This window comes from Aquarana catesbeiana, linkage group LG04 (genome assembly GCF_042186555.1).
Source record: "Aquarana catesbeiana isolate 2022-GZ linkage group LG04, ASM4218655v1, whole genome shotgun sequence".
NCBI lineage: Eukaryota > Metazoa > Chordata > Amphibia > Anura > Ranidae > Aquarana > Aquarana catesbeiana.
Window position 1 is genome coordinate 489,989,698 of NC_133327.1, and position 20,015 is coordinate 490,009,712.

At 42.3% G+C, this 20,015-nt stretch overlaps 1 protein-coding gene across 2 annotated transcripts in view; it reads right to left on the reverse strand.

Annotated features, from left to right (window-relative positions):
- Positions 1–291: 291 nt before the first annotated feature.
- Positions 292–20,015, reverse strand: part of SLC30A6 (solute carrier family 30 member 6) — a 139,148-nt gene continuing 119,424 nt past the window's right edge. The window contains exons 12-14 of one of the 2 annotated variants that reach the window (XM_073627662.1): positions 15,813–15,860; positions 12,255–12,323; positions 292–1,439 (exon numbers count right to left, since the gene is read on the reverse strand). In XM_073627662.1, the coding sequence (XP_073483763.1) occupies positions 933–1,439; positions 12,255–12,323; positions 15,813–15,860 (624 nt within the window). In that variant the 3' untranslated portion in view covers positions 292–932. Of the gene's footprint in view, positions 1,440–12,253; positions 12,324–14,243; positions 14,363–15,812; positions 15,861–20,015 lie in introns of those variants that run through there. The other variant, XR_012243944.1, reaches the window with a different exon arrangement.

A 20,015-nucleotide genomic window follows, 5' to 3' on the forward strand; every position in this document is an offset into this window, starting at 1 on the left:
CAAACATGCAATTTATGAAGCCAGGCACAAGATTTTAAAGCAGCAGGTTCTATCACTGGAGAGAAACACTGTGTCTACTCTGGCCAGACAGGGCAGTGTTAACATCAATCTTGCACATTTATGGTATGGCCCTGCATGAACAGTTTAGCAGTAAAGGGAATCCAGGGTGGCACTAGGGGCCCCACAGTGAATGTCATCTCCCCTAGGCAGTTCGATAATGGATAACCAATGAGTACATCACAAATCACTTTAAATAGATGGGGACAACGACAATAAACCAAAAGGCTGCCAGATGCTTTAATAAAAAAACAATATTTAATGCCTTTCATCTCAGCTGGTTTTAAGAGTTTTACAGCATGGGTCTGGGCAAAACAAAGAAAAAACACATTCAGTTCATCCCTGCAATAAAGCTACATTTTATTTTTTTTATTTTTTCCTGTTCTGTCAGAAAAACCAGGGTGTTCTTAACATCTTGTTTGAGCAGATATCCCTGCCTCTTCATGCGCTGAAGCCATCAGATTTTCCCTGCTGGACTACAGAACACCTTTCCTTTATGCAATTGAGATTAGGAGTGGGAAGGTGTTCTGTTGTCCAGCAAAGGGGAACTGGGCAGACCTGCCTACCCAGACTGCGATTTTAGTGCAGCAGCAGAGGAACTGTGTTGTCAGCTCAAACAAGAAGACTGGAATTCTGGCAAATATGCATATATACTAAACATGTGTTTCTTTTTATTTTGCCAAGACATACACTTTAAGAACAAGACAACATACATAATGAAGAAAATATCATTAGGAATGTATCAGTGGTATGCAGGCACAAGATAATTTTAGGTTTTTACAGGTCCAAAGAGTCTTTGCATCATGGTGAAGATAATTCTCAAACATAAAACAAGTAGAGCCCAAAAAATAGGTGAGAAACTCAAAACACAATTGTCATTGTTTGAACTGAGATGACTGTGATGGAGTGTATGTTCCATATCTGTTGGCAACATTGGTGAAACCAGTTCGCAAACCCTGTGTGCTGCCAAGCCCAGGTATTCCAAATCCTTGGCTAAATGTACCACCGTATGGAGCAGATCCATAAATTCCAAGGCCATATGACTTTGCTTGTGTATTTGAAAGTATGACAGGGTTAATGTTTTTGCCTGGTGTATTGAAGGCAAATTCTGGAGGTGGGCTACAAGGTTTGGATGGTGTGGAGGTCATTGGACTTAGCTCATCACTGGATGTCTTCAAAGATGGCATCTGAATAATGTGATGGTCTGGAATGTTCAACATATTGGGTGGCATGGAACCAGAAGACAAAACTGGCCTTGCCCATTCATCTTTGAAGATCTGAACAGTCAGAGTTGAAATCAAAGTGCTAAGTCGGTTTGTGACATGAGCGAGTACCATCTGCTCATTGGCATCCCTTCTAATCCTGACATGAACTGATCCTGCCTGAAATGCAAAAAATATAGAAATTATGAAATATAATTATGTTGCATTAAAATGTATTCTTCAAATATCCCCAACCCATCAGCACTTACCTATTTTGTCCTGAGTTGTGAGTCAAGTATTGCATTTTTAAATTTATATTTGCACAAAGGCTAATAAATTAGGAATTTTCTAACATTCTTTATTGTCATCAAGGGACATAAGATCAGTGGAATTCAGAAAGATTGGGTTATACATAGTTACATAGTAGGTGAGGTTGAAAAAAGACACAAGTCCAACCTATGTGTGTGATTATGTGTCAGTATTACATTACATATCCCTGTATATTGCGGTCATTCAGGTGATTATCTAATAGTTTCTTGAAGCTATCAATGCTCCCCGCTGAGACCACCGCCTGTGGAAGGGAATTCCACATCCTTGCCGCTCTTACAGTAAAGAACCCTCTACGTAGTTTAAGGTTAAACCTCTTTTCTTCTAATTGTAATGAGTGGCCACGAGTCTTATTAAACTCTCTTCTGCGAAAAAGTTTTATCCCTATTGTGGGGTCACCAGTACAGTATTTGTAAATTGAAATCATATCCCCTCTCAAGCGTCTCTTCTCCAGAGAGAATAAGTTCAGTGCTCGCAACCTTTCCTCATAACTAAGATCCTCCAGACCCTTTATTAGCTTTGTTGCCCTTCTTTGTACTCGCTCCATTTCCAGTACGTCCCTCCTGAGGACTGGTGCCCAGAACTGGACAGCATACTCCAGGTGCGGGCGGACCAGAGTCTTGTAGAGCGGGAGAATTATCGTTTTATCTCTGCAGTTGATCCCCCTTTTAATGCATGCCAATATTCTGTTTGCTTTATTAGCAGCAGCTTGGCATTGCATGCCATTGCTGAGCCTATCATCCACTAGGACCCCCAGGTCCTTTTCCATCCTAGATTCCCCCAGAGGTTCTCCCCCCAGTGTATAGATTGCATTCATATTTTTGCCACCAAATGCATTATTTTACATTTTTCTACATTGAACCTCATTTACCATGTAGTCGCCCACCCCATTAATTTGTTCAGGTCTTTTTGCAAGATTTCCACATCCTGCGGAGAAGTTATTGCCCTGCTTAGCTTAGTATCGTCTGCAAATACAGAGATTGAACTGTTTATCCCATCCTCCAGGTCGTTTATGAACAAATTAAATAGGATTGGTCCCAGCACAGAACCCTGGGGAACCCCACTACCCACCCCTGACCATTCTGAGTACTCCCCATTTATCACCACCCTCTGAACACGCCCTTCTAGCCAGTTTTCAATCCATGTACTCACCCTATGGTCCATGCCAACGCACCATACTATTGCCTTTAAGAGGAACTGGACACTAGGAAATAAAAATATCCATTGTCTGGTCAAGTACAACCCTCCTCATGCCTGGGAACCTTCAGTTTTTAGAAAAGCAGTATTAGGAGTAGATCATAAACATTGAGAGATTGGACCTACAGTATGTCCTTTGATGAATCCCAAAAAAATAGGACTTTTGACCTGTGCCTGTATATTCCATATCATGCAGCACAGTACAGGACACAGAATTCAATTAATAGACCACGGATCATCTGCCACTACTTTCAGTTGATTGGACACTGGCAAAAGCTTCCCTGGGTCAGCCCCCTAGTCTACCCATATAGCCCTGCTTGCTTTGTGAGGCTCCAGTTTTGTTAGCAAGCAATAAAGAGATCACAGAAAAGTGAGGCAAGGGGCCCGTGTCTGTACTGTACTCCAAGATATAGAATTTACAAGCACATCAAAATTCCTATTATATTTATTATACAGTACAAGACACAGGAATTGATTCATAGGCCATGGGACATCCCCAAACAATAATTGTGGCTGGACAACAGTAGCAACAGGCGCACAAGAAAAAACAGAAAGGGCTAACTGACCGAAACACACTGTTAAATGTAGAATCACCTTGCAGCCTGAGCAAGCAATAGAGAAGGCTCAAATAGCCACCTGGGAACAAACAGTTTAGTAGACACATGAACAGAAATTCAGTCGGTAGCTCCACACAAGGGGGAAGGTACAAGCCCAAGAACATGACCTCAACTGGAGAATTGTCTCAGGCAGGGAAGAAAGGATTCATTCCCTGAGGGCTGAAGACCTATAAAACAAAAGAGGAAACGGGGCTAACCAGCTGGGTGGAAGACGACCCAAGTTGGTTCATTCCTGCAAGGAATTAAAGAGAAGAGGGTCAGGACCTAAAGGAAGACGTGGAGGTCATACCTGACCCTTATACCCTAAGGGGAGTGAAGAATGTGTCATGCTGTCCAGAAAAACGTGGTAGAGAAAACCAGAAAATCCCGTAAGGGTGATAAGAAGAGCACTAGGGAAACAATGAGAAAACTTGATTCCACGTTAACCAGCCTACAAGTGGTAGAAGAAGGAAGAAGGCCAAGACAAAAACCACGACTGTCGGTGTTAACAGATTAGTATGCATAAAGAATCAACAAAAGGGATAACCCCTTAGAACAAAAAACACAGCTCTGGTTGGCAAGAGGTCCTGCAGGAGCCCCCACAGGCAACAAGGCCATCTTCAGAAGGAGAAAGGAAGAGGATATACAAGGTAAAATAAGACCTACCAAGTGACATGCCATAAGAAGTACTAGGCTGAAAAAGGTAAAATGAGGATATGGGATTGTATGATTTTTTTCTTCCCTTTTATTGGTTGAACTAGATGGACTTGTGTGTTTTTTTCAACCCAACTATAACTATGTAACAAGCACCACCCCCAGAATGAGGTTCCCTATCAGCCCACTAGGTCAAATCACTTTACCAGAGACTACAGAGCAGGGGAAAACTGACCTGAATGGTTGAAAAATAAGGGGGACATCCAACTCAAGGATCAGGATGTACCAACCTAGGAAATAACCGAGAAGCAGCCATAATCTGGAAATTAGATTTGATCAAGGCAGGCGATGAAGCTCCTACAGACCGCAGGTGGAGAGGAAAGGCATCCACAAGAAAACCTGGGAACAGGGGGACGCAGACCTTTCCCAATACCAATTAAGTGAAAGAAATATTAGTCAAAGGAGACCATCTGGAATGATGAAAAAGAGTCAATTTGTCTGACAGAAGAGCTAGCTAATAGGTAGACAGGAACAGCTCTAACATTATCCAGGAACTTGTCTTTAGGATGAACCAGAATAGGACAGAGATGGATAATCAATGTCTTGGTTGAAAGAGGCCTCATACTTATGAGGATTAAGAAAAGATTCTTTACAAGATAAGGCAGCCAGCTCAGACCCTTATCTAGCGGGGTGATGACAAAGAGGAAAACTACATTTAAGAGGTAGAGTAGACAAAGGGAGATCTCTAATAGGTTCAAAAGGGGGCCTTTGAAGAGCCCAGCGAACCTAATTGTCATTGGAGACTGTACAGGTGGCATTAGGTGAGCTACTACTTGTACACAGGCCCTGATGAGGAGATGCAAAGCAACAGGCCTTTGGAATACAATGGTAAGAACTGAAATTTGTCCCTTGATGGTATTCAAATCTAAATGTTGATCTGGAATATCAGTCCAGACTGTAGAAAGGTTCCATCCCACAGAGTATTTCCTGGGATGAAATTTTTTTCACCTTGAATCAGGCAAAGTAAGCCTTCCATGTGCGATGGTAGACCCTACATGATGTGGACTTCCTAGCTTTTAGGAGCAAAGGCATACAGTCAGGTCCATAAATATTGGGACATCAACACAATTCTAATCTTTTTGGCTCTATACACCACCACAATGGAATGAACAAGATGTGCTTTAACTGCAGACTTTCAGCTTTAATTTGAGGGTATTTACATCCAAATCAGGTGAACGGTGTACGAATTACAACAGTTTGTATATGTGCCTCCCACTTTTTAAGGGAACAAAAGTAATGGGACAATTGGCTGCTCAGCTGTTCCATGGCCAGGTGTGTGTTATTCCCTCATTATCCCATTTACAAGGAGCAGATAAAATGTCCAGAGTTCATTTCAAGTGTGCTATTTGCATTTGGAAACTGTTGCTGTCAACTCTCAATATGAGATCCAAAGAGCTGTCACTATCAGTGAAGCAAGCCATCATTAGGCTGAAAAAACAAAACAAACCCATCAGAGAGATAGCAAAAACATTAGGTGTGGCCAAATCAACTGTTTGGAACATGCTTAAAAAGTAAGAACGCACCGGGGAAGCTCAGCAATACCAAAAGACCTGGAAGACCACGGAAAACAACTGTGGTGGATGACCGAAGAATTTTTTCCCTGGTGAAGAAAACACCCTTCACCACAGTTGGCCAGATCAAGAACACTCTCCAGGAGGTAGGTGTATTGTGTGTCAAAGTTAACAATCAAGAGAAGACTTCAGAGTGAATACAGAGGGTTCACCACAAGATGTAAACCATTGGTGAGCCTCAAAAACAGGAAGGCCAGATTAGAGAGTTTGCCAAACATCTAAAAAAGCCTTCACAGGTCTGGAAAAACATCCTATGGACAGATGAGACCAAGATCAACTTGTATCAGAATGATGGGAAGAGAAGAGTATGGAGAATGAAAGGAACTGCTCATGATCCAAAGCATGCCACCTCATCAGTGAAGCATGGTGGTGGTAGTGTCATGGCGTGGGCATGTATGGCTGCCAATGGAACTGGTTCTCTTGTATTTATTGATGATGTGACTGCTGACAAAAGCAGCAGGATGAATTCTGAAGTGTTTCGGGCAATGTTATCTGCTCATATTCAGCAAAATGCTTCAGAACTCATTGGACGGCGCTTTACAGTGCAGATGGACAATGACCCGAAGCATACTGTGAAAGCAACCAAAGAGTTTTTTTAAGGGAAAGAAGTGGAATGTTATGCAATGGCCAAGTCAATCACCTGACCTGAATCTGCTTGAGCATGCATTTCACTTGCTGAAGACAAAACTGAAGGGACAATGCCCCAAGAACAAGCAGGAACTGAAGACAGTTGTAGTAGAGGCCTGGCAGAGCATCACCAGGGATGAAACCCAGCGTCTGGTGATGTCTATCCATTCCAGACTTCATGCTGTAATTGACTGCAAAGGATTTGCAACCAAGTATTAAAAAGTGAAAGTTTGATGGATGATTGTTAATCTGTCCCATTACTTTTGGTCCCTTAAAAAGTGTGAGGCACATATACTAACTGCTGTAATTCCTACACCGTTCACCTGATTTGGATGTAAATGCCCTCAAATTAAAGCTGAAAGTCTGCAGTTAAAGCACATCTTGTTTGTTTCAATTCAAATCCATTGTTGTGGTGTATAGAGCCAAAAAATTTAGAATTGTGTTGATGTCCCAATATTTATGGACCTAACTGTAATAAATTCAGAAAGATCCCTATATCTCTTACGAAATGTGTTTCAATAACCAATCCATTAAAACCATTAACTGTAAAGCAGAGCGGCAAGCTGGACCTTGGAACAGAAGGTGGATGTCAGGTTGAACCAGAATGCCCTCCATCTTGAGCCTGTGGTGCTGACAAAAAAGGAGCTTCAGAGGAGGACAGGCATAAGCCAGGTTGCAATGATCCCACTGAGCCACCAGGGCAGCCACAGCTTCTGCCAGGGTATACTTGCATCTGGAGACAAACCTATCCAGTTTGTTAAATCTGGAGGCCAAGAGGTCCGTATCCAATATCCTTCATCTGAGATACAGGTTCTGGAACACCTTTGGGTGAGAAGACACCCCCCCCCCCCCCCCCCCGCTGGAGCAAATTGGATCATGCTTTATTGTTTTTTTTTTTTTTTTTAGCCTTCCACTGGATCAGCTGTAGGTATAGGATTGCATATATAGGACTATACATGTAAACGTTTAAGAAAGTATAAATATATATATATATTTTTTTTTTTTTCCCTTTTATTGGTTGAACTAGATGGACTGGGGGGGGAGCGGAGCCAGAGAAAAGCTAGCTTGTAGGACAAGGACACCACATCTTTTATCAATGCATTGGAAATACTGTTGGCCCACCTGTCTACAAAGGCTAACAGACCTTCTCCTATTTTTTAAAGCTGGTGGTGATCCCTAATTGTGAGGAGGACGCGTCCGCACACTAAAGGACTTGGGACCCCAGGATTTAGGACTGAACTGGGTCTCAGATTTTGGCCTACACTTCGATGCCTGCATAAATTAAAAAAAAATCTTTTTGCCTTCAAAGTTTGAATGGAAATTACCAGTTGTGGGCTTAGGTTTAGTTTGTAGTGTGAAAAAAGGTACCACCACTGACCTCTTTGACAAGCTTGTTGAGGGAAGCACCAATACATTCTCCACTGAAGGACATGCAGAGTAATTGCATTTTACATTGTTATTCTCTGGACTAGTTGAAACAGAGAGTCTTGCACATATTTATAGACAAGAGACCAATTCTAAAAATTAGATGGACAATGTCCACCAACTGATCAACACAATAGTGTAATGCAGTGGGCATAAGCTTCAAACATTCCAGAACTGAACGATCACTTAAGATTGATTTAAGTTCTTTCGATATGTTCTTGGACCACATCCCCAGGGTTTAGCAAACAGCTATCAACACAATAATTATTTGCATGGCAGAGCCTACTAAAGAAAAAAAGGATTAAAAGGAAATGTAATATTGGTCTTTAAACACTAGAAAGTCCTCAACAGAAACAGTCTTGTTTAACTACTTAACTAAAGGGCACTTACACCCCCTTCCTGCCCAAGCCAATTTTCAGCTTTCATCTCTGTCGCTGTTTAAATGACAATTGCGCGGTCATGCTACACTGTACCCAAACAGAATTTTTAGCATTTTGTTGTCACAAATAGAGCTTTATTTTTTTTTTTTTGATCACCTCTGCGGTTTTTATTTTTTGGTAAACAAATAAAAAAAGACCTAAAATTTTGAAAAAAAAAAAAAAAAAAGTTTTTCTTTTGTTTCTGTCAGAGGCTCTTTACCGAGATCGGTGTAGCGGTGTGTCACATAGACACACCGCACCACCGATCGCCGCGATGCGCACAGGCGCGCGAGAGCGGACGTTCTGGAGGGCCGTCATATGACGTCCACCCAGAACGAGATCCGTGCCGCCCAGCCGTCATTTGATGTGGTTAAGCAGGAAATGGTTGGGTCCACAAAGGGAACAGCAAACTCCCCAGTAAACTCTTCTTTCATGGGAGATTGCAGAATAAAACATTTTAGGAGAACAAATACTTTGTCAGGAGTAATCAAGTCTCCATACAAATTAAGTGTCAGTAACGAATGTACTGGCAAGGTTTTGACAGTCTTAGAACCTGTAAGGGAGGCCAGACTGACAACAGGGATGGTTTCAGACACAGGCTGCTCCAGTTTTAAACATGTACCCTCCATGTCAATAAGAACTGAAATGGTATCTTTACAGTCTATGAGTCATGTCATCAGACTGAGGCTCCTCAAGCCCAAATTCATCCAAAAAATAATCCTGGTATTTCTCCTTATCCACAGCCAACTGTGCCATGACTGCAGCAGCTGCATGAATGTGAGAGTCAGGCTCGGAAGGAGAAGTACGCTTACAGCCCCTGTGTTTTGAGTCTGCCATCATTTCAGAGATTTTGGTCATAAAATCCTTCATAGCAGAAAAAAACCCAACCCTGCAGACAGCAGAGGAGAGAGACTCAGAGAGACTTTGTGCTTAGGACTTGACACACTGCTGTACAATTAAGGCAACATTATACACAGCAGAAGAACAATCCAAACCTAAACTTGTGTCCTTGTGAGGAGAGCAATGGAAGGAAAATACCATGAATGCGTAGTGTCATTACTGAATGGCAGGAAGAAACAATGTGAGTGCACACCTGACACAGCTCTCGATTCTCTAGTGTGAGGAAACATGCTATGTACTTATAGGAACAAGCCCCAGGACACACTACAGGTGTCTGGGTAGCGCCACAAGAAGACCCTGTGCTTGATGGGAGGTGCCAAGTCCCAGTTCTGAAGCATAATGAAAAATATTGACTGAAGAAAAAAAAAGTATTTATAAAACGGTCTAGAATAAATGGGTATACCTTTCTCTGAAATAAACATGTCCATCCACTAGCAAATAAACATCACAGCAGTGGGAGGTGTTATAATTGACTAGTCAATGGCATGCATGTATGCTGTGATGGAAGTCACTTTGGGCGGAGGGCTTGTGGAACCAAGCTTACCTTAGAGAGCTCTGGAAACTCCTTGTCCAGCTCGCCCGGCGCCTCCTATGTGTAAGTGACCCTGAGTCTATTAGGGGCACAGGGTGAACCAGATTCCCAGTCTGTCCCCTCCATCCATATAAGGTATTGGTTTCAGTATGCAGTGCGACTGCTGTTATTGGGGGAACAACCGAACAAGGAGTGGACAGCTGAGTTAAGCAGGCTGATCCGGGCAGAGATGCGGTTGGACGAGAGCTACAGAGCCCTCCAGTAGTATGTAGCACATGTGTGCCCGTGGACAGCGGATGACAGCCCCACTGAAGGCTTTGACTATGGCGGCCTGGGACTATTGTACTGGAGGCTGATCATGGACCCTGGCTTTGGGAGTGATCTGGAGTGGCGTTTGGAGGAAATCATGGAGTACAGAGACCGAAGACTGAATGTCGCAGAAGTGCTCTGGGCACAGGAAGATTTGGAATTTCTCGCTGTTCAGGAATGGGAGCTGGAGATCACCTACAGACAGATGCTAGACTCTGCTCAGCAGCAGGGCAGGGCTCCCTTTGCCTGGGACTATCCAGAAGTACCAGTCAACAGTCCTGAAATCACGGCTGAAGTGTCGGCAATGGGGCAGAGTAACTGTGCTTTGTTCACCTCCAGCTATGGAAGTGGAGCTCTTATGGCAGATGCAGCAAGTTTTAACTCATCTGCACGAACCTGTTTTTGCACAGGACGAGCTTGGATGGAGGAATACGTTCGTCCAGCAGCCAGATAAGGGTATGGGAGATGGAGCAACTCGCTCATCTTGCCATTTGCGGTTTAAGGGCTCAGGATAAAAGGAAGCATTCCTCATTCTCCAGCGGCAGATCACAGAAAGTATGGATTTAATTGACTTTTCATTGAAGGATGTAACATTTACTGAAATTCAAACTGAAGTGCTAACAACAGGGCAGAGCTCTGCCAGCCTCTACCCAGCACCAGTAAAATCTCCATTCTACAGACAGGAGATGGTGAACCTCTATCCCCAGACACCAGTTCCAGAGACTGGGGATTTATTAGACATTTCTGCTGGAGGAGGAACAACCCGATGAGCCTTGAGCAGAAGAGCTGGCTTCAAAGCATGGTGCTGTTGACCTCTGCCCAAAACAATCAACTCCGCAGGAGCTCCAGGGACAGAATGCAATCAGCACCTCAAAACTGCAGCTTCAGCTGATATTGGTAACTGGGACTTTGGTCTCCACTGACAGCAACCCAGCAGAAGAGCTAGCAACAGGGCAGAGTGCTGCTGGCCTCTGCCCTCAACTAACAGAAGATGGAATTCCTGTGGTAGTGGAAGGGACTCCGGTCAACACTGACACAACCCCAGAAAAAGGTCCGGCATTCGGACAGGAGGATGTCAGCCTTGCTCTGCAAGCACTGGGGGATTTTCATCTAGCAAAAGTGGAAGGGACTTCAGTCTCAGCCTGTATACCCTACCCAACAGCATGACAGAGTGAGCACAGCCACACTGTCATCTCTCCAGTGGCTGAAATTACTCCAGGGAGAAGGATCAGTCCGCACTTCTCCCTAGCAGCGGGTATGTTCTATGAGAGAGGCAGAGGTTGGCTGGGTGAGTAATGCTTTGTTTAGGACAATGTGTTTTGGATACTGTGTGGGTACAGGCATTTGGGGACTGGAACTATGGAATAACTTTGAAGTCAACCCATTTGGGGGCCTCCCTCTGTGTTAGTCTTCCGCTGAAAGGGGAGATGTGTGACGGGAGTCACTTTGGGCAGAGGGCTTGTGGAACCCAGCTTACCTTAGAAAGCTCTGGAAACTCCTTATCCAGCGCCCCCGGTGCCTATGTGTAAGTCACCGTGTCTATTAGGGGCACAGGGTAACCGAGAACCCCAGTCTGCTCTGTACTAATCAGACTCACCATACAACCACACTGGACTCAGCATTCCCTGTTATCCAGGGTCTTTAATGTGTTGTTTGTGTTTGAAAGAATGAAAGGGCTCTCTCACATGGGACAATGGTATTTCTGAACAATATCCCTCAAGAAATATGTGAAGATAAATTAATTCCACCGTTCCAACTGCTGGAATATTGTATGAGTTGGTCTCATAAACTGTTGTAGACTTTTTACTAGATCGTTTGAGGTGTGGCTGTATCCCATTGTTCTATTGTTTGTCTGCCTTTGGAGCAACATATTATGCGATGTATATGTGTTTCTAGCATGTAGACCGGGGGCAGGGTGGAGGGAGGGGGGAATTCCTACAACAGCCATCCCTGCTGACAAGACGGTCTACTGCTGGAAAGTTGAATATACCTGTGTATCTCTTGTAACTGAATGTAATTTACCCCGCCCTGTGTCATTATGCAAAGCAGGGGAATTGTCCCTGAGTGTATATATATCTTTGTGCCTGTGTTTGAAAAACAGTCTCATGTTTTTTCACCCTACACTAATGTTTTGACAAGTGACTGGGTGGGCTAAGGGGTTTTGGATCTTGCTGGTATCGGGCAAGGAAGCATATACAGCAGACAGACTTTTCATGAGTACGGGGGTCTGTGACATATACCATTGTTCAATTCCTTCTAAAGACAGCAGTATAACCCGAAGTTCCTGAATTCTACTCATCCTGTATAACTTAAAGAATAATTAAGAAAATAATTTTCCATAACAAGTTCTGCAAATGCCCAAACCATCATACACATACCATGCTATCAAAACCAAGAGTCCAAAAATGCTCATTGCGAACTTCCAGAACTCCATCCAGAGTTGAAACCTGTTCAACATGAAAAAAGAAAATCATTACCCAGTTTTGGACCCGAAGCATATAAAGAACACCAAAAACGTAATCAAATGACTTTTTCCCCCCTGCAGCCATTGTGTAAGCAGAGTTTGCCGAGATTGTAGTTGGATAGCCAAGTCACAGTCTGTGTCTCAGAAATGCAGACAAAAACTCCTGGTAAAACTTAATTTTATTGACAAATACAGTATCTTACAAAAGTGAACACTGAAGAAATGACACTTTGCTACAAAGTAAAGTAGCGAGTGTACAGCTTGTATAACAGTGTACATTTGCTGTCCCCTCAAAATAACTCAACACACAGCCATTAATGTCTAAACCACTGGCAACAAAAGTGAGTACACCCCTAGTCCCAAAGTGTCAATATTTTGTGTGGTCACCATTATTTTCCAGCACTGCCTTAACCCTCTTGGGCATGGAGTTCACCAGAGCTTTACAGGTTGCCACAGGAGTCCTCTTCCACTCTTCCATGATGACATCACAGAGCTGGTGGATGTTTGAGACCTTGCGCTCCTCCACCTTCCATTTGAGGATGCCCCACAGATGCTCAATAGGGTTTAGGTCTGGAGACAGGCTTGCCCAGTCCATTACCTTTACCCTCAGCTTCTTAAGCAAGGCAGTGGTCCTCTTGGAGGTGTGTTTGGGGTCGTTATGTTGAAATACTGCTGTGCGGCCTAGTCTCCAAAGGGAGAGGATCATGCTCTGCTTCAGTATGTCACAGTAAATGTTGGCATTCATGGTTCCCTCAATGAACTGTAGCTGCCCAGTGTCGGCAGCACTCATCGAGCCGCAGAACATGACATTCCCACCACCATGCTTAACTGTAGGCAAGACACACTTGTCTTTGTACTCCTCACCTAGCTGCCACCACACACGCTTGACACCTTCTGAACCAAATAAGTTTATCTTGGTCTCATCAGACCACAGGGCATGGTTCCAGTAATCCATGTCCTTAGTCTGCTTGTCTTCAGCAAACTGCAAGCTTTCTTGTGCATCATATTTAGAAGAGGCTTCCTTTTGGGATGACAGCCATGCAGACCAATATGTTGCGGTGTATGGTCTGAGCAATGACAGGCTGACCCCCCACCCCTTCAACCTCTGAAGCAATGCTGGCAGCACTCATAAGTCTATTTCCCAAAGACAACCTCTGGATATGACGCTGAGCACATGCACTCAACTTCTTTGGTCGACCATGGTAAGGCCTGTTCTGAGTGGAACCTGTCCTGTTAAACCGCTATATGGTTTGGCCACTGTGCTGTAGCTCAGTTTCAGGGTCTTGGCAATCTTCTTATAGCCTAGGTAAACTTCATGTAGAGCAACAATTCTTTTTTTTCCTCAGAGTTCTTTGCCATGAGGTGCCATGTTGAACTTCCAGTGACCAATATGAGAGAGTGAGAGGAATAACACCAAATTTAACACGCCTGCTCCCCATTCACACCTGAGACCTTGTAACACTAACAAGTCACATGACACCAGGGAGGGAAAATGGCTAATTGGGCCCAATTTGGACATTTTCACTTAGGGGTGTACTCAATTTTGTTGCCAGCGGTTTAGACATGAGTGGCTGTGTGTTGAGTTATTTTGAGGAGACAGCAAATTTACACTGCTATACAAGCTGTACACTCACCACTTTACATTGTAGCAAAGTGTCATTTCTTCAGTGTTGTCACATGAAAAGATATAATAAATTATTTACAAAAATGTGAGGGGTGTACTCACTTTTGTGAGATACTGTACATTGTAAGATATAGGCACATAATAGCTCAATTCACAAAGCTTTAAAAGGGACACCAAGGCCAAAATCAAAAATTACTATTATGATACAGTCTGTCAGTAGGATTAACACAAAAACAAAACATAAACCCAAAAGCAAAAATGCAATATACTGCAGCTTACCAGTCCTTAGACGTGGTGGCTTTATTAGTTTTCTTATTTTGAGGCTTTTTTTTCACCTGGCGATCTTGCCAATAAGTGTAATTTATTTCCAACTTCCTTTAATAGACTTAGCTGTCCACCTAAAGCCACAATTAGAGGGTTGAGGCAAACCATTTAACACTGACAGGGGTGTTTACAATGGTCAGCTTGTATTCATATAGTTAAAACCTTTACTACAAGAGGAACAAAAACTGATTCTGTAACTGCTTAAAAAGCATTAGCTGAACTTAAGCTTTAATTTGTTAATCACTTATGTAAAGTCCATCTAAATCTACTAGTTCATCTAACACTTCCCTCCCTCTCCCCGAGTTGTTGACAATGCTGCTGCCCAAGGGTGGCTATGTTGCTTCTCCATTGTTACAATGAAGCCACACTCAGACAAAGTGTGTTACTGGCGGTGTTCATTTTGACATCAATTTTCAATTTAGTTTTAGTCATAGTCTTTTGACTAAAATGCCATTTTAGTTTTAGTCATCTGAAATGTTTTTGTTTTAGTCGACTAAAATCTCCAGTATCATAAACAAACAAAAATATTGCTTTTTGACAAACAGAAGTGCAACTTTAACAACGTTAAAAAAACTAAAGCTTTAAACTCCAAAGCTGTAAAGCCATTGCACATATTAACTGATTATAAAAACTTTAACAGTTCTTTGTTAATAATGAAAACAAGTACGGTAACATCTTCGTAAATAAAACCAGCATATTGTTTTTGATCACTGTTAATTTTGATGTCAAATTTCGATTTAGTTTTAGTCATTGTTTTTTGACTAAAATGCCATTTTAGTTTTAGTCATATTTTAGTCGTCTGAATTGAAATAGAATTTTATTTTTGTTTAGTTTTCGCCACTTAAAACATGCAGCTGAAGAAAACTATGATGAAAATATTTTTGACAACGAAATTAACAGTGGTTACTGGCTGGTTTACCAGGTGAAAAAAAGCTCAAAAAAGAAGAAGTCGGTTGGTTTTTGGGTTTAAACCACTCTTAAAAAACAAAAACTAAAACCAAAAAACACCTTTCCTCCTTTCTGCCTTTAACTTATTGTTCTGCTTTTTTTTTACATTTTAGTTTCATCAAAGTCAGATTTTATTATTTTTTGTACACGGTTTTAAAAAGAAAAGCTTTTATTAGCTCTGCCGTGTTTTGCACCAGAAATCTAATTTTGGGCATTGTAAACTAGCATAAATAAACTAAATTAAAAAGAAAAAACAGTGCATTTTCTTAAGACAATATTGTTAAAAGAAAGACCATTTTGTTCGGAATACTATGTGCTTTAGTAATATAAATAGTAACATTATTGCTGAATCAAGAAGCCATATTTGAGCTGTAAAAACCGCCTTGTTCCATAAGACTATACTGTAGGGGAAACGCTAATAAATGGCCAAAAGTCACAAGGCATCTGGCACACTGCCATTTGATAGATTCTTTTGCCAATTTCCTAGGACAATCTTGTGTCTTGATGTATAAATGGTTGAAATCTGTATATACGGTAGTTTACATTATGGTTTTCCCCCAGTTTGAGTTCACATACCTCTCGGAGAAGCTTATCTAGCTGGCCAATCACATGAGGAGGCGTAGTCTTCAAAAGAAAACAGGAATACATGTTAATAGGCAAAAAAGTTTTTATGCATCCTTTAATTTTCAGATTAAGGGCTCATTCTGACCTATGCATTGCATATGAATGACACTTTAATGCATAGTACAGTAGCAGCCAGTGCACCACAAAGCATACAATGTGCATTATTGTGCACTGCGCCGTAAAAAAGATGGTCATGCGTTTTAAGACCTGCTGCTGTGCGTTGGCAGCTTATTTATAATGAATGGGCTGCCCTAACATATGCAACACAATAGATAACATTCAGTGCCTTGAATAAGTATTCATCCTCATTGAAATTTTCCAGATTTTGTCATGTTACAACCAAAAACGTAGTGTATTTTTTTTTTTGGTGATAGGCCAACACAAAGTGGAAGTGAAGTGGAAGAAAAATGATAAATGGTTTTCAATGTTTTTTTTACAAATAAATATCCGAAAAGTGTGGCGTGCATTTGTATTCATCCCCCTTTACTTTGATACCCCCAACTAAAATCTAGTGGAACCAATTGCCTTTATAAGTCACCTAATTGGTAAACAGAGTCCACTTGTGTGTAATTGAATCTCAGTAAAAAAACAGCTGTTCTGTGAAGCCCTCAGAGGTTTGCCAGGGAACCTTAGTGAACAAAACAGCATCACGAAGGCCAAGGAACACACCAGACAGGTCAGGGATAAAGTTGTGGAGAAGTTTAACCACTTGCCGACCATGGGACGTCCTAGGATGTCCTGGGTTTGTGGGGGTATATCTGAATGATGCCTGCAGCTAGAGGCATCATTCAGATATTGCCGTTTTCAGCCGGCGATTCCCTACACCATAAAAATGATCATAGCGGCAGGTCAGCCGCTTGATCGTTCTTACGGGCAGCGAGAGGGGAAGTCTCCCCCCTCCCGCAGGTGCTTCTACCGACTCACCTCTGCGATCGGTGAGTCAGAGAACGGATCCGCCGGCGCCGGATGTACACCATAGAGATTTCCGGCGGACCAAATGGTCGCCGGAGTCTCTATGATCGTCGGAGGCCGGGTGCGATGTTACGACGTCACGCCCGGCCTCTGCATTCAAAAAACCTGCGCCGCTTCAGCTGGGAAACGGTGATCATTTTATTTTATTTTTTTTTATTTTAGGCTTCCCAGCCTAGTGGTGAGATGTGGGGTCTTATTGACCCCATATCTCACTGTAAAGAGGTCCGATCATGCCATATTCCTATTACAAGGGATGTTTATATTCCTTGTAATAGAAATAAAAGTGATCAAAATTTATTTTTTTTTTAAAAGTGTCAAATTAAATTTTTAAAAATAAAATTAATGATTAAAAAAAAATAAACATTTTTAAAGTGCCCCTGTCCCCATGTGCTCGCACGCAGACGCGAATGCATACGTAAGTCTTGCCCACATATGAAAACAGTGTTGAAACCACACGTGAGGTGTCGCCGCAAACGCTACAGCGAGAGCAATAATTCTAGCCGTAGACCTCCTCTGTAACTCAAAAAATGTAAGCAGTAAAAATGTTAAATCATCGCCTATGGGGATTTTTAAGCACCAAAGTTTGGTGCCATTCCACGAGCATGTGCAATTTTGAAACGTGACATGTTAGGTTTCTATTTACTCGGCGCAACTTCATCTTTCACATTATGCAAAAAAATTGGGCTAACTTTACTGTTTAGTTTTTTTTTTTAAAGCATGAAACAGTTTTTTTTCCCCCAAAAAAAGCGCGTTCGAAAATTGCGAGATAAAAAGTTGCAATGACCGCCAATGTATTCTCTAGGGTCTCTGCTAAAAAAAACACATAATATATATATAATATGTTTGAGGGTTCTGTGTAATTTTACATGTAGGAGCAAAGTGTCAGAATTGGCCGGGTTGGTAAGTGGTTAAAGCAGGGTTGGGTTATAAAAATTACCCAAAGCTTTGAACATCTCACAGGGCACTGTTCAATCCATCATACGAAAATATAAAGCGTATGCTACAACTGCAAACCTAACAAGACATAGCTGTCCATCTAAACTGACAGGCTAGACAAGGAGACCAATAATCAGAGAAGTAGCCAAGAGGCCCATGGTAACTCTGGAGGAGCTGCAGAGATCCACAGCTCAGATGGGAGAATCAGCCCACAGGACAGATTTGTGTCGTGCACTCCACAAATCTGGCCTTTATGGAAGAGTGGCAAGAAGAAAGCTATTGTTGGAAGAAAGCCAAAATAATTCCCATTTGCAGTTTGTGAAAAGCTATGTGGGGGACACAGCAAACATGTGGAAGAAGGTGCTCTGGTCAGATGAGACCAAAATTTTATTTTTTGGCCTAAAAGCAAAAACGCTATGTGTGGCGGAAAACTAACACTGCACATCACCCTGAATACACCACCTCCATCGTGAAACATGATGGTGGCAGCATGATGTTGTGTGGATGCTTTTCTTCAGCAGGGACAGGGAAGCTGGTCAGAGTTGATGGGAAGATGAATGGAGCCAAATACAGGGAAATCTTAGAAGAAAACCTGTTAGAGTCTGCAAAAGACTTGAGACTGGGGCAGAGGTTCACCTTCCAACAGAACAACAACCCTAAACATACAGCCAGAGCTACAATGAAATGGTTTAGATCAAAGCATATTCATGTGTTAGAATGGCCCAGTCAAAGTCCAGACCTAAATCCAATTGAGAATCTGTGACCAGACTTGAAAATTGCTGTTCACAGACGCTCTCCATCCAATCTGACAGAACTTGAGCTATTTTGCAAAGAAGAATGGTCTAAAGTTTCACTCTCTAGATGTGCAAAGCTCGTAGAGACATACCAAAAAAGACTTGCAGCTGTAATTGCAGCGAAAGATGGTTCTACAAAGTATCGACTTAGGGGGGCTGAATACAAATGCACGCCACACTTTTCACATATTTATTTGTAAAAAAACTTAAAAACCATTTATCACATTTATCATTTTCCTTCCACTTCACAATTATGCGCCACTTTGTGTTGGTCCATCACATAAAATCCCAATAAAATACCTTTACGTTTTTGGTTGTAGCATAACAAAATTAGAAAAATTCCAATGTGTGTATGTGTGAATCTGCTCTTAAAGGTTTCGGACATCTACAAAAACATCTTATTCTAAGTACTAGCAATTTTTAGATCCAAGTCAAAGAAATCAACTCAAAGTGATTCTAAAAGGCACATTTTTTTTTTAAACAACAAACATGTCATATTTACCTGTTCTGTGCAATGGTTTTGCACAGAGCAACCTTGATCCTCCTCTTCTGGTTCCCCCCCCCTGCTGAGTGCCCACCATAGCAAGCTACTTGCTCTGGGGGGCACTTGTGTGGGCTTGCTCCCGAGCCAGCTGTGTGTGTCTATTGACACACAGAGGGTGGCTGAGTCCCGCCCCCCCATCTCTCCTGACTGGCTGTGATGGACTTGGACATGAGCGAGTTTGGGGTGGAGGGACTTGACTGGCCTCAACCCGATAGAACATCTTTGGGATGAATTCGAGCGAAGACTGCGAGCCAGGCCTTCTCGTCCACATCAGTGCCTGAATTCACAAATGTGCTTCTGGAAGAATGGTCAAACATCCCCATAGACACACTCCTAAACCTTGTGGACAGCCTTCCCAGAAGAGTTGAAGCTGTTATAGCTGCAAAGGGTGGGCCAACTCAATATTGAACCCTATAGACTAAGGATGCCTTAAAAGTTCATGTGCGTGTAAAGGCAGGCGCCCCAATACTTTTGGTAAAATAGTATATTTTATATATTTATTTATTTTGGGAGATTAGCTTGTGGGGAATCCCCTTTTCTGGAAAATAAGGTCAGCGTAGAGGCAATTTCTTTATCATCTGGTGGGTTGCCAGGTTTATTTATCAGAGGTTTGCAAAGTCATGAAAAACAAAACAAAAAAAAAAAACAAAAAAAAAAAACCAGTAAATCCTTGCTGTCCGGGGCTAAACTTTAAAGTAGTCTCCTCTCTATGCGATGCGGGGCTGGTCCCCGTCACCCACAAAACATGTGATAAAGCAAACCTTCTTTTTAAATCCAAACAGAGCTCCTCTCTCTCTGATTCTCTTCTGAGTCTCAGGCCAGAGCTCTCCTGTGCTCTCTTCCTGCTCATTTAACCCCTTCCCGCTGACCGTACGCAGATATGCGTACTCGGCTTTCCGGGGTTATACC